Source organism: Pantherophis guttatus, chromosome 4 (assembly GCF_059756535.1).
Source record: "Pantherophis guttatus breed Tessera chromosome 4, ASM5975653v1, whole genome shotgun sequence".
NCBI classification, from domain to species: Eukaryota; Metazoa; Chordata; class Lepidosauria; order Squamata; family Colubridae; genus Pantherophis; species Pantherophis guttatus.
The window spans coordinates 121,950,991-121,972,624 of NC_142066.1; the positions used below are offsets into that span (position 1 = coordinate 121,950,991).

The following is a 21,634-nucleotide window of genomic DNA, read 5'->3' on the forward strand; positions in this document are numbered from 1 at the left end:
TGAAATTAGCTCTCTTAAAGTCCAAGACTCTAGTCTGACTTTGTTCTATTGCTTATGCTTACATAATGTTGAATTCCAATATTCCAAGGTTCCTGTCACTTCAACATCTTCTATGATTTCTTCTCTATTAGTGAGAATTAAGTCCAATATGGCTGATCCGCTAGTTGCCTTCTCTACTTTTTGGGAGACAAAGTTGTTTGCTAGGTTTGTCAGGAACCTGTTTGATCTTCTGTTTGGTGCTGACTTTGTCTCTCAGTTGATGTCAGGGTAGTTAAAGTCCTGCATTACTATTGTGATGTGCTTCCTACATACCTTAGTTAACTGACTAACAAAAAGTTAATCTATTTCCTCTGTTTGGTTGGGTGACCTACAGTATAGTCCTATGGCAATGTCATCCCCCTGCCTTTTACATTGACTCAAATGCATTCAAGACAGCTTTTATCATTGTTGTCTTCTATTTTTGTAGAAATGTAATTATTTCTTATATATAGTACAACTCCACCTCCTCTTTTTTTTCATCTGTTTATTTTAAATAATTTAAATTCCTCTAACTGCAGCCCTTGATCCAAAAAGATAGTAGATTCTTGACATAATTCAAACATGGGTCTGTAAACTCCAATATCAAGGTTATCATCACTCTTCTGAACAACATTTCACATCAGGAATCCTGATCCACCTGCCTTTATTTTCTAAGAGATTATTTACATTAAAATTGTAATACTAATACATTTATTATATTATACATAATTAATATAAACCATAAATAACACATATATAAATAACAATGACCCTTTCCCCCGTTACACCAGCAAATGAGAAATTGGAAAAATAAGCATTTGCAATTCCGGTTAATATCTGAAAAAAACTGAGGAAAATATGGACAGTGGCAAAATATGGACAGTGGCTTCATGTTGGATCTATCAAGAAGGAAACAGCAGGGTAAATATTTGCAGCACAAGAACAAGCACTTAGAACAACTGAATAAAAATCAAAATTCAACAGCAAATACAGATTATGTAAAGTGAAAGATGAAACACTTCACAAACTATATCAAAATTATCTGGAAAAATTATAAGAGAAGATATAAACACTGGCAAAAAAAGGTACAATGGGATTTATATAAAAATGAGAATCTAATGTCATAAAATATTAGTGTGACTGCAACATTGAAAAAAAGCTCCAGAATGATCATGTAATTTTTTTTTAAAGATTTCTGAATTTATATAGATCAACATCTGGGACATAACACTCCATACATCACAATAATTGATGACTAAAAGTTTAACTTATGAATGTGCTAATAGCAATGCATAATAGTGTAGGTCAAAAAGAAGTGAAAAACATTGGGATTTAACAATGAAATACAGAGTGCATGGAGTAAATCTTTAACATTTAACACCATAGCTAATAGAGCAACAACAGCAAAAATAGAAGAGTTGTCAAAATGGCTGAAAACATTAGAATTATTTACCTGCACAACATTCATCATACAAAAACAGATATATATATGATGTATATGTATATGTATATGTATATGTATATGTATAATTTTTAAAACAAAAGTTTTATTTTTTATATTCAAACAACCAAACACTACACAATCAATTATCATACTTCATTTTATCCCCACCCAAACCTCCCCTTTCCCCATTCCCACCCCCTCGACTTCCCAGAGCAAAAACAGGATATAGCATTTAACAAACATAAGCTAAAATATGCTAACTATTACAGAATTCAAAACTCTCTCACACTTGTTAACTCCCCTTTTAAAAATTATACTTCAACCTTCCTTTTATAAATTCTCTTATCACATTTCACATTTATATAAAAAAAAGAAAAAAATCATAATCTTATTTTAAACATTTTAAAATCTCTTAATACATTAACAGAACATTCTCCAAAATATAAGTTTCAAAACTTTCAAAAAGTTATCCATTAAATTTTAAGTTATCCACCTTTAAACTTCAATACTTTAAAACTACAATAAAATTCAGAAAGTTATCCAACTTTAATTAAATCTTTTAACATCATGAGACAATCTCCAAAATATGACCAGTCTTTCTTTCTTTCTATATTTTTTCCAGTCCTTCTTCAATAATACTTTCTTCTTTGGCATTGCTCCTCCCCCTGCTTTTATTTTCAAAAAATTTTGGGTTTGAAATTGTAGTTGATGTGTCTTTGGAATGCCTTCTCTTCTTGGGGTTGTTTCCTTTAATTTGAAGCCCCCATTTTGATTCTTCCTGTATTTGTAGTCCATCAGTTCATTCCTTATATATTGATTCTGTCTGTAAAGCCAAAACTTGTCAAAATATTTATCAACTGGTAGTAAAGAGTCTTCTTGCTGTTTCTCAATTAATTGAATGGAAGCCTCTTCCAGAACCTCTGTTTCCATTTTAGTCCCAACAATGTCTCTTTTATCCTCCAAAGGCACATTATCCTGATTAATTTCTTCCTCTTTTCCAGCCAGCAAGTCATTATTATTCCCCAATTTAAAATCTTGAATAGTTCTTTTAATTATCTGTCTTATCTCAACAGTAAAAGATTTTTAAAAATCTTTTAAGTCCTTCGCAGTCACTACTTGTAAATTTGCTGACTCATATAATCCATCTTTAATTTCAGCCATTTTTCAATTGTCTCTTTATGTTTGTATTAATTCGGCTGTCAGGTCATTAACTCCAATTATTTCCACGCAAATTAAGGATGTAAGTTAGTTAAAATCAATACCACAGTCTTTTCCATTCCACTTCCACTTTAAATCTTTTTCTTGAATAACCCGGTAGCTTTAAGAATGTTACTGATGTTAACAAGGACTTTCACTTATAAATTTCATTTTCACGCCCTAAGGCGCCATCTTTCCCTTTTTAAACAGAGTTAACATACAATACTTGCATTTTTAGTCTTCTGGATTAACTCTGCCAGCATCCAAAATCCAAAATCCAAATTCTTTATAATCTTTCTAGTTGCTTTTCTGGTGTGGTCGTGACGCTTCTGTCTGCTTATTTTTAAGCAGACTCGTCCCGGCTCCAGAACTCTGAAGGGCTTTCAGGGAGCTCTCACCCTGCAAACCCCAGGCTTAAAAAAAAAAAGCTCTACCCAGACCCTTCTGCTCTTCTCTCCCCCTTTTCCCTGGGGGAGAGTTTTTAAGCCGCTAGACAGCTGATTTTCACTGTTCTAGCGGCTATACGGAGTCATGGGGCTGGAACTCCTAAAAGGAGCTCCGTCGGCATTTCGCACAGCCACCGGAAGTCCCAAAAACAGCTATATTAAGAATTTTATACATATTACGGCAATACTTTGGAAACCGACATACTGTAAGACCATTATGTATTTTTAGAGAATGCAAATGGTAAGTAAGAGCGGTGAAATGCATTTACCCTCGCTACTGGTTCGTGAATGTGAGCGTGTGGTCACTACGCTCAATATGCTCATGTGTGCCTCTTCTGCGCATGTGCAGAGCCTCCTGCACATACACAGAGGGTCAAAAGTGGGACATAATGATGTCCTGGAAGGTGGGTAAAGCCTCCTGCTACTGGCGCTACCGGTTCGCGTGAGCCAGATAGATCCGGCTGTATTTCATTGCTGGTAAGTGTAGATATAGCCAGAAAAATAAAAAAGTGAATTAGAATGGGGTAGAAAATATATTATGACATTGTAGCCTATGTTGAAGAGCAATCAGTGTTAGTTGCTTTCTGATTTGCCTCAATTTTCCTTCAAAATTCAAATGTGCCACCAGCTCTAAAGATTATGGGCTCTAAAATGAACCCTATCATGGATCTAGGAATATCAGGTTCCTCAATATATTTTGAACTACAAACAATTTATTTATTTATTACATGTATTTATATGCCGCCATTCTCGGCGGCGAACACAAGTTAAGAAACAAGTACAATAAAATCATAATTTAATCCAAATAATTAATTAGTAGTAAATAATAAAGCCCGGAATCAGTCTCAACCTATTTGTTTGAAAAGCCAAGTCTTCATAAACAATCAATTTTTTATCCATGTATTTCAATAGAAACAGTTGCCCAGCTATCTGGAAACGTCTATTAATATAGCATTATATAATGACTATATAATGCTATTATGCTATGACTTGTCAGAAAAAATGGATTGTTTACATATCCAACATCTGAACAAAAGCAGTTCGGTTAATAATAGCAATACTAAAAGTTTTGGGATGAGTAATCCCTCAAACTTACTATGAATTGCAGTGGATTTTTGCAATGAAACCATTGCATTCACATTAGGTGTTTGATGAAGGATGTCTTCAGAGATGGGTTCCAACTGAAAAAAAAATAGAAGAAATCAAATAGAAAAGGGTATGAATATACTGAAAATTCAGTGGAAGCAACAGCACATTAAAAATATTGAAGATATTGAAGATCTGAAACTGTAAATCAGAGAGATACCAGTAACTTGTTGCAACTCTTCCTTGCTGTTCCATGGAGGGAAAGAGTTTTTACTTTCTATTCTTCAACCATGTAATTGAATTCCAAGGGGACTTTTCAATGACTGCAAGACTAATTTACAGAGACTCTTGAGCAGGTGCATGTCTATATAATAGTCATTTAAAAATGTTAGTTATTTCGGTAATTTTAGTAAGCTACTCACAAATCAAATTCCATTGTTTCTATGTGCAGCTGTATACCAAAACAAAACATTACTGAAGCTGCTTTAGAATTGAAAAGATCATACAATATCAAAATCCATTCCATAATTCATATGACTAAAATAAAAAATGAAAAATTCACACATTAATTTGATGTGCATTACACAATACCTGTGAGTAAAACATAGTATTATATTAATATAGTATTGTATGAACAGTGCAGTTATGGCTTATAATGTTGAAATTTGTCTTCATATTCCTGTATAACCATTTGGCATGTGTAGATGTATTTACTTAGACTAAGGAAATTTGTCACTGTTTACACAGGCTTGTCATCTGACTACACAACTTTGTAATGTGGTACAATTATTTTGTAAGTAAGTAAGTAAAGAATACTTACAAAATTAAAGAGAGCTTGGTATTTGCAGTGTTCGCAGCTACTTAAATTGGGAAGATAAAACTCCAGTAATCATATTTAATGTTATCTCAATCACCCTGCCCCCAATTCTAGAGACTGGATGTTAACTAAAATAATTATTTTCCTTATATTAGCTTTAACATATTTATTTTTCAAATTCCCAATTGATATAATTCATTCTCAATAAAAATGATAGGTTTATTGAAATGGCATTATTTATAGAGTTATAATTGCAATATAATTGCTTTAAACAAATGAATATATTTATTGAAAAAGGAGACATATTGTTGATAACTCTTCAACAAAAGGCTAATACAGTTAGTTCCTAAAGCATCAGGAATGCAAATTCAGCTTGGAAAATTAATGTTACTGTGGATCATATTTGCATACTGGTGGTTCCAATAATATTAAAATTAAAATATTATTAAATATTAATTATTATTAATATTAATATTAAAAAGGGACGCAGTGGCTCAGTGGTTAAGACACTGAGCTTGTCAATCGAAAGGTCGGTAATTCAGTCTTTTGAATCCCTAGTGCCGCGAAATGGGGTGAGCTCCTGTTACTTGCTCCAGCTTCTGCCAATCTAGAAGTTCGAAAGCACGTAAAAAATGTTAGTAGAAAAATAGGGACCACCTTTGGTGGAAAAGTAACAGCATTCCATGCGCCTTTGGCATTTAGTCATGCCGGCCACATGACCAGGGAGACGTCTTCGGACAGTCCTGGCTCTTCAGCTTTGAAACGGAGATGAGCACTGCCCCTAGAGTTGGGAACGATTAGCACATATGTGCAAAGGGAACCTTTACCTTATAATAGTTATAATTTATAATTTAACTGAAATGCAAATTGAACCTGAGCAAATCCAGTAAATAATAATATAATTATTGTCATATATTTAATCATTCTCCCTTTGTGTCACCTTAACAGCTTTGGCAAATAGCTAACAATTCATTTTAGAACTTTGGCCTCAGTTCCTCTGTCAGCTTCTGCACCATTTCAGTAAAACTTCATCAGAATCCAGAGGTAGAATCATTACACTCTCACCTTTTGTGACCCAGATGCACTCTTGTTTTTTCTTGTAAAAAAAAAAAAAACCAAAACGCCAGGGATTGTAACAAATCATGTTTTCTCTGAGAGGGAGAGAATCTGTATTTCAGATAATAATTTCTGGTGGCAATGATCCATTTTTTAAAATCATTAAACTAAATAGACAAGAGGGTGGAAAATATCATGAAACCAGCAGTGAACAAAAGGAATCACTCTATAGCTGACAGACATTGCAACATCACCTTCACTCCTACGCTTCTTGGCATTCTATTAGCACTGGAGCCAAAGAGCACAAAAACTGAAAGAGTGGAAATACATCTTTATAAAAGAATTTTACATAAACAACTGACTAAGGTCAGTGCAGGAGCAACAGAACCAGTTGACGGATATGCTTGAAAAGATACACCAAGAGATATTTTTTAAACAGTTGAAGCTAACCCATTTGGCTTCTCCTATGTTTTCTTGCATTTGCTTTTAAATTTGGGTATGTTCTGTATGAGAAAAGGCATTTTCAAAGAAATGGCATCTATAAGCACGCTGGGTGAAGGGAGCCAAGGTTTACTGAGCCTTTATAAAGAAATGTGAGCTCACAATCATGCAGTTGCCCAGTTTTATATAAAAATAGGAAATTTGAGAGGGAAGAAAATACTTTGTAAAGAATGGGTCCATTTGTCCATGACTCAGCACTTTTCTGCTCCAATGTCTCAAAAAAAAAAAAAATTATTCCTGCCCTGAGGTTTGAGATCTTGCACTTACTGTACATGTACCCTGTGTGTTGATATTTGATTCATTCTCAATTCTATGAAGATATAAGGTTCAATTGCATGGATTAAATCTATTCCTTTTAGAGGATTTTTTTCCAGTGTCACTTCCACTGCCTTTATTCAGCAACTTGAAGATGCAAAGTTAGAGTCTCACCATGGTCAGCATTCTGCAGCCTCTGGGCAGCAGGTGTTTCCTTCCTGTCTCCCCAAGTCAAGGTTCAAAAGACTAAAAGCAATCAAGTTATTCTGGCACCTGAGGGAGAAAATTTAATGTTCTACTTTTCTTTAGCAGGAAAAACACAAAAATAAATTTAATAACTGTCACATGTTCCGCTCCTTCAATTGCATGACATCAAAACAGCTGTCAGAGGTGGCTTGTCTCATTTTATCTAATGGCAGGATTGGCCCTAAGTATCAGCTTTAGGATGAGAACTTAAAAGTCAACCTAACTGCAGCTTTCTTTAGCAAAAGTTCCGTTCAAGTCAAGTGCTATTATATTTACAAATCACAAAAAACTTTTCTTCAATTATAATTTCTGGTAAAATAAGTAAGAGATTATCAGGGGGAAAAATCCTTGCCTTTAAAATACCGATCCCATGCTATTATCTCAAGCAATTAGTCATCTAAACAATTTATCCTTTGCAGTTCAAGCTTTTCTTCTAATTAGTTGGAACAACAGGTCTCTTTGTTTTGATAGTTGCTTATATAATGAATGGATTTGCTTTCAAATCACCAACTGAGTGCGTCATGAATATCTTGAAGTAGCTTAATCTTCCTTATCCCAAATACCTCAATTAAGGATTCAGTATTTTTACTTCAGATTTCAGAAGGGAGCTAACTGCTTAATCTTTTCACACTTCTCAAAAGAATATCCCTCTTAGTGGCTCCCTAAGGAAGTTTAGAAAGAGATTTTAAAGAGAAAAAACCACTAGTTCCTGCCAAATTTGGTTTCACCCAAGCTCTACTCAGCAGTCATATAACTGAAGTAGCAAAGGAGGCCCAGGTCTGCTCTTACTGTACTCCAGAATCCCTGTTCAAATCAGCTTCACTCTTGACATTTCCACATCAGATGTTAATATATGAAGTGAGATCCTTTATACATTTGGCATGGCATCCTTTCAACTGGAAATATCATCTGCACAGGATTCCATAGTATGACAATATTCTAAGCATAGTTTATCAAACCAATGAACAATTCCACCTTGGACTTTTTCACTTAACATAATATGGAATGGAGTCAGCACCCATGGATATTGTCCTTCTCCCACTTCAAACATCCTTGCCTTCAAACTTCTGGAAACCTGGGATTTTGGACATCCATACAGACTCAGCTGATCTCCTTTCTAGCTTTAAAAAGTGATGATAAACTAACATAAATACTCTTGGGGAAAAGCAAACTGACTCTCAGTGTAATACTGTAACCTTAAAAGTTTACATTTAGAAGTTGGTCCCACTGGCTTCATAGGAATGCAAGTAAGTGTGATTTAGATCCAAGTTAGGTTTCTGTATAATTTCCAAATTTGGGCTGTAGTCCAAAGCACACATACTTGGAAATCAAATACATTGAAATTAATGGGACTCCCTTCCAAGTTAAATGCATTATAACTGAGGCATAATATTCCAGGGCAACAGAATTGGTTCTTGTTGTGTCTTTTCTACTGATCAAACAAAAAGAATCCAGAAGTAGATTGTTTTGTTGCTTGCTTTCCTGAAATTTTAGAAGAGCTAATCCAAATGAGTGTGCAAGGACTACACTATGTATGGATAGCGTATGGTAATCAAGTAACAATACAAGATCATAAATTATGTTAAATGGATGAATAAAAACAATACACAACTGATATTGGTTTGGCTACGCCAACTCAAAGGGTATCCATCAAACCAGAACAGCCAGAGATGAACTGGAAGCTGATACTATTTTATAGCATGATGAATTTCAAAAGCAAATAGTTCTGAGATCCTATGAGTAGGCTGGAGCAGAAGGTTGAGGGAGCACTTTCATGTAACAGAGGAAGTTTTAAACCTGCTTATGCTAGAAACAGTGGCTTTACAATGTTTGTGAAAGGTTTATCTGAGGTGCAAAAACTCTGACAATCAAGAGAAGCTGGTTGCATTGTTTTCCATGATTTAATTTATAACTAAGTGCAGCACAGTTAAAAATTCATTCAATTAATTTGTAAGTTATGCAGTGATAGGCCTCATACTCTATTACAGGTATACGTTGACTTAATGACCACAGTTGGAACTAGAATTTCCATTGCTAAGCTGAGGACCCAGATTGTTGGGGGCAAGATGCTGACTTTGTAAACTGCTTACCAAGGGGCTGTAACGTACTGTGAAGCGGTATATAAGTCTAAATGCTAATACTAATACTCTGTTTCCCCCAAAATAAGACATCCCCTGATAATAAGCCCAATCGGGCTTTTGAGCGCATGACAATAAGGCCAAGCGCTTATTTCAGAGTTCAAAAAAATATAAGACAGGGTCTTATTTTCGGGGAAAATACGGTACTATGTAGTTAAGTAAATTACGCTCAATTTCATGATTTTTTGCTATGGTCGTTAAGTAAATCATCACAGTTGTTAAGTAAATCACCACAGTTGTTAAGTGAATCTGGCTTTCCCCATTGATGTTGCTTGCCTGACATCAGTTGGAAAGGTCCTAAACTAGTAACACATGACCGTAGGATGCTACAACCATTTTAAATGTACTGTTTGCCAAGCACCCAAATTTTAATCACATGATTATGGGGATGCGGTGATAGTCATAAGTGCAAAAATGTGAAAAATCACATTTTTCAATACCACTGTATCTTTGGTCACTGTGAATAGTTGTAAGTTGACAACTACCTGTAATTTTAATTTTTTATCCTTTGGAGTTTTTTCACATAATAAAATTATATTTGTATAATTATATCCTTAAATGTTTAAATCATAAACCATCTTTCACTATTGCATAAAATGAATAGCAGTAGCTAAGTAGAGCAAAACATAGCTTCTCAACTGATTATTTTCTGTGCAAAAATCAATTATATTTGTACATGTATGTTTTGTTGTTTCTGGGATGTTTTCTTCCAAAGATTCAAAAGGAAATTCTTGTGAAGCACTTTTTTTTGTAATTATTCAGTATCTTCAAGCCTGATTTGCTCATTGTGAATGTTGGAAGTAACTGTTTTGCTTACAGTGGCTTATTTCATATGTATATCTATATATCTGCATACCTTTCTGTGTGTGTGTGTGTGTGCATCTACTGAAAAGTTGTGTAGATGGAATAGCATACTGTTGCATGGACAGAGAAGCCAAGAACAACAATAGCAATACAAAAGTATTTCAAAGCCTGCTGCATTCATGTTTATGAATTCTAATACTCAGCACATGAATAAATACATTTGACAAACTGCAGAGTGCCTTTCTGACCTTTCTAATTTGAGTTCAGTTGCATGTGCTATCATGAGAAGTCAGTGCTGGCCTTGCCAGGTTTTTTTTTTTTTAACGAAAGTGAGTGCAATTTGGAAAATGGAGTTTCCATCAAAAAAGGTTCTAATTGCAACATTAATAGCCTATAAAGAATTGTATCTCCAAATTATGAAAACTGGAACTTAGTCCTATCTTTTGGCACTTTGTTATTGATCCTATAGGCTGAAATCAGCTTTTTAGCTGACTGTGTGGTTAATAGCTAAGTAGCTATTACTTAGTTATTAATAGCTATTAATATTAATAGCTATTAATAATTATTACTATTCATTACTCACTACGGAATGACATTTTCAACTGCAATGACTTGGCATATCTTTATTTAAATAAAGGAAATTAATCACTGGAAGATCAGATATCTGAAAAAAATGTCTTATGGATGGATAACACACTGCTTAATCTTTGTCTGTTGGGCTGGATCCATGTAGGCAGCAATGACTTCTGTTAAAAACAGGCATCATTTTTCAAAAAAATACTTAGACTTTTCATTCTATGAATAGCTGATGAAATAGGTTTTCCACTATCACCATATTAAATTTCCCCACAAATGGTTTTTATAAGTACTTACAAAGGCAAAGTAATTCTACTGACCTTCACCTCTATTTCTATAATAGAATATAAATCCAGCATAGTATGACAAATATCCAGGAATTTTACATTGTTTTATTAACTTTGAATATGCTGGTTACCTCGTTTCCCAGTAAAACATTTAGACAAGCTTCTGATGCATCACAGATGGCAGTAAGATCATGTCCTCCCTCCAGGGCTAGCACCATGCGACCACCTGCCAGTGTCAACAACTCTTTGATGAGGTGACCAAAACCTGCCATGTCAATAAAATGTGCAAATCAATATATTAGAAATATCTGTATGAACTAATCACTGCATATTAGGATGTATTGGAAACATGAAGAATGAACCAGTGATAGCACCTTCATTTTTAAACAATAATTTGGATTCAGAACCATCAACCCATGACATCTACGAATAGCCAGAAAATAATGTATAAAAACAGAAGCTTTTTTTAACCGAAGAAAACTTCATGAAATTGGAGATAGATATTGAGAGAAGTGACCCTTATTAACTAGTTTTATTAGCAATCAATTCATTGGTTTTGTTATCAATCAATATCAAACAATATCTTGCTATCTGCAATAAAGTCCTTCAGATCTGTAGTTTGAAGCATGTGATTCTGTTTGGAGAGGACTTTTGGGTATTTGGATAGAATTATATGCATATGTAAAATGATAGGTATGCATTTGTGTAGCCATAAAGTAATTTTTTCAAGATCTTATTACCTGTTGTTTTGTTATCTGTGGTGGTTAAGTTGTAATGGAGAACTACCTACAGATTCATGCATTCAAAAACTTTACAGTATAATTTTGGGCATATCTACACCAAAGGATTGCCTGAATCCAAAGTAAATGCATAGCACTAAAGCCAAAATGTTTTATGCTTTTGTGCCACAAGAATTTGCTGTACAATAATGGGGACAACTACACTTTTGCAATTAGCTCACAGCGTAGAAGCCTGTGAAATTCTTCAGAGGTATACTCTGACTATTATCTGACATAATTGTTCTAATGACATTAATGAAAAAAGAGATAAGGAACATATATTTGTGGCAGATGAGTAAAAAGAATATTTTAAAAAACTGAATATTCTTTTTACTCATCTGCCACAAATATATGTTCCTTATCTTATCCAACAGAAATCTCCTCTGTGAAAAGTGTAAGAATTCCTCAGCAGCAAGTAAATCACAGATCTTTCTTTTTTCTTTCTTTTGCTTTTTGTTTTTTTTGCAGAAGCACTCTCCTTGAGGCTTACAGGAAATATCAGCATGGGACATTGACTGTTAACTCAGAAGATGATGCCAGATGTTAATTTTACAAGGAGAGCTGCCAGCATTCATGTCTACTGGAAATCATAGCATCTGAAGAGAAAGCCCTTGTTCCCTTGTTCTTCAGAAATGGTCTAAGCATAATCAGCGATGAAGAAAATACACTCTGGTTACACTCAGAGGAACTATTTTCACATAATCCTGGCAACTGGTCAGGAACTAGAGTAATTCTGGAAAACTCCCATTTCAGAAAAAATCCAGGACAATGCTCATACCGCTTAGCAGTCCAATTTCTCAATAGGGAAAAATACTTGTATATTTGCAAATACTGTTGTGTTACTAATGCTTACAGCCAACAAAATATCATTACACTTTTGTCAACCTAATTATACACAGTTATCCAACTGACTTTGTTGTAGGGAATGCCAATGTTTTAGCCAACAGCACTATGGCAGCTGAATTATGGAAAAACCTAGGACAAATTTGGATCTTGCATATTCCAAGAATTTTCAAGAGAAATTAATTTCCTAAAGGAAATCCCCTGCAGTGATCAAACATCAGAACAATGAAAATAAAATTCTAGAAATAATTAAGGAAAAAAGAAAAGTCAAAGCAAAATCAATTATTGAGGCACTAGCTTTAGAGACGAGGCCCTGTTCTCTTCTATCACAGAATAATAAACTTTCCAAAACCTACTCCAGTTAGGTTTAGAAAAGGTATGGAAATCAGAAAGAGCATTCCTTTAGTTTTCACCTTCTGAATCACATAAAACCTCAAGAATCCAGCTACAGATCTTGGGACAGGCTTTCCAAAAGTTACCATGGACTATTGTGCCAGTTGTGACCATGGTTTCTCAAGCCATTTCCATTTTGGGCAGAATGTGCTATAAAGGAGGCATTTTTTTCTGTGGTATGAAAGATTTATACTTGTGTGGCATTTTCTGTTAACTGCAACCATTCAGGGGAAATTTTGGAATGGAAAGTCTTTTTTTTAAATGGAAAATCAAGATTTCAGTTGAGCCTTAAATAGACAATTTGTTAGAACCAACAATTTGGTGGGCGCCAACATTTGTCAACTCAGTTCCAACTGTTTCTTCACAAAATGGAGTTCCATTTACTTGACTGAGCTATTCTAAAATATTTGCACAGAAGCAAAGTCTTCCTACAAAATATATCAGGAATTACTCAGGATAACTCGGTTGTGAAGCTGATGAGAACTCTGGAGGAAGTAGATTATCTAAATCCACTTCAGTGCCAGTTTGATGCTTTCTCTCTTCCTGTTCAACAATTGCATGAAACTGCTGGGTGAGGTCAGCGTACTAGTTTGGAGTTCAGTACGTATGCTGATGAAAGCTAATTATATCTTTTATAAGATATATCCCTGCTGCCCAGCATTATCCCTACTTGAACTGGTTTATTTCATTGCACGGTTAGCAGTGAACTCTTAGGGCTGAAATTGAGTCTTTGGGAACTTTAACGTGTCACCAGGTGATGTTGAGTAAGTGAGATCAGGAATTCATGGATTCTGGATGGATGGATCTGTCCCAAATGATAAAAGGTCCCATTTATTCAGGAAGTCACAGACTAGAACTGATTCTTATCTTGGGGCAGTTGCAACATGATCTGCTTTTTGAAAACATTACCATCAATCCATTGCTATGGATAGCTCCAGCGGTGAAATCCGGCTGGATCTATCCGGCTCACATGAAACGGTAGCACCGGTGGCGGGAGGCTCCACCCACCCACCGGAACATCATTACGTCCCATTTTTGACCCTCTCACATGCACAGAAGGCTCTGCACATGCACAGAAGAGGCGCACACACTCACATTCGCGAACCGGTAGCAAAGGTAAGTGCATTTCACCACTGGATAGCTCCTCTTTGATTCTGTTTAATTCTCTGGGGCAGCCACTTCTGCAGTCTGTCCTGTCCTAGGCCAGAATTCCCCAACCTTTCCAGTTTTGAGGACTTGGGGGGGAGGTGATTGTTCTATATGAACAGTAGGCAAGCACACATGCACACACATCTCCATTTGCGCAAGTGGTGGGCACATGCACCCACTGCTCATGCAAATGGAGCACGTGTACACATTGCCCACTGCTTGTGCAAGTGGGGATGTGTGCATACATGTGCTTCCCCGCCACTTACACAGACTGGTTCCAAGCCACTCAAGGCCCAGTAGTGGACCAAGGTGCGGGGGTTAGGGATCCCTGTTGTAGGCAACTCATGGATGTGGTTGGATTCCAGAGGGACTTCAGTTTTTTTCTGAGGACCAGTTAGGCACTTTGGCCAAGGCCTTGGCTGCAGCCTGGAGTAAACATATGATGGAGACCGTAGTAGATTGCTCTTCTGTAGCTCTTTCTTGCATTAATCCCATATGCTCTGTGGTTTTCTAATGAGTTCTGGGAAATGAAATGCCAGAAGTGACATACAGAGCACAACTGAGAAAGGCAAAGAGCCAATACATTGAACATATCTGGGCACATATGGTGGCGAGGATCATGAAACATTGATATTTATCCATTCTTATTCCATTTGCCAATAATCTTTAGGATGTTCCACTCTTTATTACGGTGGCTTGTACCTCATCTCCAGGGCTCAAATGAGAAATAATCATGTGGCAGATAAAGTTACTCAGATTTTCTTGGAATTGGACCATGATTGGGTAAGTCCTAAAGAGTTGTCTTGTGAGAATTTTAGGATTGAGTTTGATTCAGTAATACCTGAGGAAGTGGACAAGATCCTTTTGTCCATAAATCCAACTACCCATTTTCACTACTGCAGGCCTATTGAGTTCTATTTGTTTTCGTCAAAAGGATAAATTGAGTTTCTCAGAAACAAACTGATATACAAAGCAAATTGACAATATATTACTTCTCAGATGTTCTTTTGTTCTGTCTTTTAGACAGTACATAACCATTATTTACCATTTAATCATCCCACTTCTCTTTAATTTGCTTAAGAATGAATTTTCCTCTCATTAAAGCCTTTGTAGTGGCCATTGCCAAGAGTTTTCCCACCCACCAGTGTTCTGCACTTTATCCTTGTGGTTCTTTTATGACCTCTTGATTAATTTTCATTGATATGCTTCCAACAATAGCATCTAAAATTAACTGGGTCATTTTTTTAAAATACAACTTCCTGAGTCATCAAGCTTGGTGTCCTAAATAAATACATCCATACAAGAATGAAATAATAGTTCACTCTTCTAGAATCAGGCTGTGAGCATTGAAAAAATGGTGCTATTTTTTCTCTATTTATTATTACCAATTTATTCATTACATTTTACATTGCTTCTCTTCCTTGTAGAATTCAAAGTGAAATGCAAGGGTATTACCTGAATTAGTCAACAAGTGGTTTGGTCAATAATTCACAACAAATTATATTGACAGACAGAAAATATAATCAGCTTTATCCTCTGAATATCTGATGGAGGTCCCAGATCCCAGCCAGTTTGGTGCATATCTTCCAGGTGCACAATAGCACACTGATTTCATTTGTGCAAAGAGCCCCGAAGAAAGCAGCTAGTCCTGATTCTCATTTCACTGACTTTGAACTCCTTCTGCTGGCCCTGGATCTCTTTCCACTCCATATTCCTCTGATATCATGATATATACTTCCAGGTGGACTGGAAGAACAAGCATTGCCAAGTCCAAGGTAAACCAGAGAAAGGTTTACCCAAGGTAAGCCAGACTGCATTGGGACAGCCAGCTATCTCTGGAGGAGATGTCTTCCATTTCAGGCTATCAACTCAACTACTCAACACGAACTGGAATGATAGGCCTTGATAACTGCTCATGGGTGCAGTTATAACACCTTGAGACCTGGCAATTCGGGTTGTCTCCAATCAGCTGCTAGCAATTGGGAAAAAAATAATGAAGGACCTAAAGGGCAATTACCATTCTCTTCACCTTCACCTATCTAATACTTAATTTTTCACCACTCAAATTTCCAAAATTTAGCAGTTGTAAAGAAACCAAGGAACGTCAGCAAATAGTCCATGGAAAAAAGAATGAGAATATTTGTAATACTTGTAATTATTTAATAATCCTACTCAGATACTCCAAATCCAAATACTCACCACAGTACTGCAAGATGATAGCCTGCTAAGAAATCAATACACATTCATTTGTATATAGAAAACTTTCCTGTGCATTTATATTAAAACGTATCATTTAAATTACACTGGTGATATGAAGCTTAATCAAAGTTCGAGTATTACAATACCTGAATAGGATAAGGGAATAACGTGAAAATGAATACCATCACAAGAATGTCATGTAAAAATATTTCTTTGAAAGATTTTTTTCCTCAGACTTTAATTCAAACATGTCATTATAAAAGATATTTTTCTTTTAGGCAATGGCTAGGATTTTCAAACCATTTAATTTTTTAAAAATAATAAAGTAGTAAAGAATCATTACCTTAAAAAGTCATTAGGAAAAAAATTCTACTGTATGACTTTATTGGGTTAGATTGTAATTGTGTGTTAAATAAATATAAATAATTTTAATATTTACTCAATGAAATAGCCTTTTAAATAATTAGTCTTTTCATTATGAGGGTATTGATCTTACAATAATTGTTGGCAAGAATTCATCTATAATTGCTTAATTAGAATCTATTTAAAGAAATTCATAGCAATTAAAGCAATACCTCATTAACCAAACTCGGCTGATCTTATAGCTAACTAATAATATACAGTAGCATCCATGGTTGCCTTCTAAATGTGCAACAACCAATTGATTCAAGTATTTATAAAAATGAACCAGGTGAACATATAATCAGCCTTAACTGTTTATTTGGAAGGCCAATCATTCTAATTAATCTCACTCATATTTAAAGACATAGGATTGAGAATGCTTAATCATTTTCATATTATTTATGTTAATTGTAATATAAATCACTTTACTTCAGTTGTATCATGGTACTTTAAAACATGAAGAACTACAAATTGGTCATATTAATAGAAAATTAAATAGATAAAAATGGAAACATCAGAATCTCATCAATTTGCCAAAAGCTTTATTTTTCAATGCCTCGAATTGCATATACATTTTGAAAATAATTATTATTTATTAATAGCTACTTTATACTGAATAAGGGTAAGGATCTATCATCTCATCCCAAACTTAGTTCTTATGGCAAAAATGCACCTACCAAATAAGATCATGTTGTTTGGTGTCAGTAAAAGGATTTTGTTATCCAACTATTTTACTTTAACATTCTTTTAATTAAATAAAATGAATAGGAAGTTAGTATGCTGCAAAGCATCACCAACTGACATCATCTGCCATTCTCTATATTTCTCTGGGCTCCACCATCAGCTCTAAGATAGCCTAAGAAATTAAAGTGGTAGGTGGCTACACCAAAGGGTGTTTCTTTTTGTTATAGATATAGATCTTTTGTGAATTGCACCAGCAGAACCAGCTTCTAGTGGTTAAAGACCCAAGATAGAAACCAGAAAACTGAGTTCTATTTTTGGCACAAAGCCAGATGTGTGTGACTTGGGCCTGTCACAAAATAAGATAAAGGCACAAAATAAGATAAAAATAAAAAAAATCCTTCTGTGGCAGATGTTTTGTGAGACATCTGACAATCATGTTCTCAAAACAGGTCTGGAAAGGTTGAGTTCCTTGAGCTATCATAACTGGCTGGTAATCTGCAAGATTTCAAGCAGTATTTCTGAAGATGGAGATGCTGACATAGTTATGTATTTTGGAAATGCTCACAAAATTTCTCAGCTGGCCATAACTAACCTACTTTGTAGTTCTTACCACATTATATCATCCTAGTATCCTTCACAATAATTTATGTTATGTTCATTTGTTTTCCTCTATAACTATCTGTATTAGGAAGGATTTATTTACTTTATAAATAAAGATAGCTTGCAGATCAGATTTTTCTGAAAATTTCTAATCACCAGTATTTTTCAAAAGTAGAAAATTCAATTCCCCTGGTATTTCTTCGTACAGGTTTATTAATGACCCTTCAAAATTGCCACTATATTGCAATCCCCAAGCTAGTTACTCAGAAGTCATAAATGAGCTTGTATTCTAAAATGATCTCTTCTGAAAATAAAGAGGCAGGAAATTTCTTCATGTTATCAGATTTCATGAAAATCATTTAACTGAGTGATAAAATATGACTTAATCTGTCATATTTCGGTCATAATCGGTCATAGGATTCTGCTGAACATTTGAAATTGGTTGAAACCTTGTACCTAAATTTCCTAACCACAAAACAAAAGAATATCAATAATTTTGGTAAATAATTTTGATCAATAAATTTGATTTATGCATGCAAATAAAACTCTATCCTAAAGCATTATTCATTCATATAACAGATACACATTTTCTCTTTGGGGAAAAACTCACTTGGCACTGATTAGCATTGGCCCTTAAACATAGTTTGCAAGAACTTCTGGATGTGAGCCACCATGTTTAATCAATTCCATTTTGTGGTAGCAGAGGGACTCTGAAACATGCTACCTTTCTTAGGAATTACAGCACACCTTGAGGAATTAGTCACTTTGTCTTTTGGTTTGGATTCCTCAGGACCCATTTGATATATGGCATAAACTGCCAGAAATTAAATTGTTTTCATTTTTATTTCAGAAGTAATGGATGAAATTCAACAAAACTGAAGAAATTGTGTTGACACTGAAATTTGGCCCACAAAGCCTTGTGATTAATTGTAATTTCCAAATCTTACATTTTGAGCAACTTTCTTTTCTATTACAAAAATGTGTCAATGGAAACCTGAAGTTCTTGCCAACCAATATAGCCCATTGGAGTTTGATCAGGGAAACTATTTGATCCCTGACTTAACTTATTATAAATCCTCTTGATACCAAGAAAACTATAGTTGATATTCAGATGTAACATCTGGCTCTACCACTTTGAATTTTCCAAGTACAGGGTACTGCAGTAACCTTCTGTTATCAATCATCATGGACTTCAAAAAGCAAAGATACAAGCACAACTGACTGGGTGTTCAGGAAATGTGATCAATTTGTTAAAATTGTTATTGTCAAAAGATTTTTCAGTAATTCTTTTCAAAGAGAAGATTTCTCTTTTAAACGATGAATTACTAGAACCAATTTAGGAATATGAGGTTTTAAAAGTAAACTGCTCTTAAGAGACATCAAAACAATATTCTCCAAGCAATCCCCAAATGTTTATTTTTAACCAATTAAAAGGGCATATTTCGGCTCTTGAATGCTAATAGGTTTTTCATATCTGCTGCTAATAACTGATAAAACCTCAAACACAGTCAGAGGAAGGACTATTTAAGGATGCTAGGATATGCGCTCAGAAAGCAAGATATGAGCTGAGAGAAAGCATTCTGCTAAATAAAGATTTACATTATTTATACCTATAGCTTCATTTAGAGTTTCCTTCTTCCTGCACTCCTCTGAGCTATAATCAGTGTTGTTGTTTTTTAAAAATATTTTTGGTGTTCAAATTAGTGTTGACTCTTGGCAGATGCCTTGACTAATCTTGCAATTTACATACCTACATATAATTTGAAGCTTTGGTTATCATAGTGAGATAGACCTGTTATCATTCCATAGAAGTAATAATGATGAAAAGAAATGAAGAGTTGCTTAAAATACTAGCAACTTCACTGTTACAATATTCTTTAGGTATTTCTCTGTACATGTTTCCTAAAAACAAATGAATGTGTGTGATATTAGAGTTCCAGGAGTGGTCTACAAAATGCTGCTGTTTCTTTCCTGAAACCCCAATAGACAGGAGGAAATAACATATGGGTGGCCTAGCCTTTCGCTCTGCTGTGCAAGTGAAGTAGGAGGCTGCTAGGCACAGCTGAGTCAAAGAATGTTACATAGAATACATCCATACATTAAGGCACCAAGACTTTAAAACATTCCATGGAAGAACTAATGTATAGGCACAGAAATAGATTTTCTTCATTATATTGTTAAGAGACAGAACTAACTTTAAAATAGTTTTGCAAAATAAAAATGTGAATAGGGAAACTATAAACTTAAATTAATTTGTACAGCAGGTTTGCCAGCAGCATTTTATTTTCTATAGATGTGATCATAGTAAAGTTCTGAGCCTGAAATATACAGATTTGTTAATGTGCTAATGTTTTATTATTCCATTGGTGAAATTAATCTCTCCTTCTTAATTCCAGGCATCTAAATATAGTTTTCCTCTATGAGTAAGACACAAATTATCTTACATTCTAAATCCAATCTCCACAATGTATTTTGATCCAAACAACACAAATGAGTTCTTCCTTTATTCTGATATAGTTCCTAAGTGAATATATGTGGGTGGAAACTGGCTATCAAAAAATATGCTTTATACTAATTGCTCAGGGTGTGTCAGCAAAAGAATAAACTATCTATGGTGTGTTGGTGAATGAGTAAGACAATGAATGTAACAGATGATTATATATTTGAGCCAAAAAGATACAGTGAATATACAATATATGAGATAATTTTTTGTATGTCCAACATGGCCTTACACAACGTGGAAATTATCCAAAAAAGGGCACAATGAGTGCATACAGTTTACATTCAGTTTATTTCCAGGTTGTGATTCAGCAGCACACATACATGCACACAATGAAGTCTGAAAGGAAAAAAAAATGTTTTTTCAATGTACAGATCTATTTTAAAAATAACACAAAGATGGCAAACATTTTTTAAAAACAAACTTTTGTATTTGCTTTTCAGGGAAGGGGATTTGATGTTCTTTGTATTGATTTAATACAGGTTGTCCTTGGTTAACGACCATTCATTCAGCAAACCTTCAAATGGTGCTGTATTTTAGTTGGTGTTCAAAGCTATGGACCTCACAAAGCCCTCAAAGTGATCATGATTTGGGCACTTGGCAACTAGCTCACAATTATAAGAGTTGCAGTGTTCTCAGGTCATTACAAAATTACAAAATTGGCGTCCAATAAATATACTCCATGGGAAGCTGGCAGGAGTTGGCAAATGGCAACCACATGACATCATATTTAACAACCATTTAGGATTCACATGGTTAACAATTGCAATTAGAACTGCTAGAGAAATTATAAATGTGATTGGAATGGTCTTGGAGACTTAAATTCATTTACGGTAACCATATAGACCTTAGCTATCTCTTCACAGGCAATCCTTGGGTACCTAAGTAATTGGGACTGGGAAGTCCATTGCTAAGTGACCCAGTTGTAAGATGCAATGTCGCATGACTGCACCAACCTACGATGGCAATCAGCCCCAAATGCCACTGTTAGGTGAATTCTTTGCTATTGTAGCATTCTCAGCCTTCTATTCTTTCAAGGTTGGTAAAATGAGGACCCAGATTGTTGTGGGCAATAGGCTGGCTTTGTAAACAGCTTAGAGAGGGCTGTAAGAAAGAAGTGGTATATAAGTCTAAGAGCTATTGCTAGTGATATTCTGTGGTGACACAATTAGCATTTGTGATCTTGTCACAGTTTCTCCATTGATTTTATTTTT

General features: G+C 34.9%; 2 protein-coding genes across 4 annotated transcripts in view; one reads left to right on the forward strand and one right to left on the reverse strand.

The window, feature by feature from the left end:
• TWIST1 (twist family bHLH transcription factor 1) overlaps positions 1–21,634 on the forward strand; it is a 162,629-nt gene that overhangs the window by 89,536 nt on the left and 51,459 nt on the right. Inside the window, exon 3 of one of the 3 annotated variants that reach the window (XR_015734025.1) lies at positions 12,119–14,002. The exons of the other annotated variants lie outside the window; for them this stretch is intronic. The gene's annotated coding sequence lies outside the window, so the exon portion shown is untranslated. The remainder of the gene's footprint in view (positions 1–12,118; positions 14,003–21,634) is intronic. 3 annotated transcript variants of the gene reach the window in all.
• LOC117655026 (histone deacetylase 9) overlaps positions 1–21,634 on the reverse strand; it is a 166,933-nt gene that overhangs the window by 33,821 nt on the left and 111,478 nt on the right. Inside the window, exons 11-12 of the mRNA XM_087893687.1 lie at positions 11,003–11,136; positions 4,202–4,286 (exon numbers count right to left, since the gene is read on the reverse strand). Of these exons, the coding sequence (XP_087749813.1) occupies positions 4,202–4,286; positions 11,003–11,136 (219 nt within the window). The remainder of the gene's footprint in view (positions 1–4,201; positions 4,287–11,002; positions 11,137–21,634) is intronic.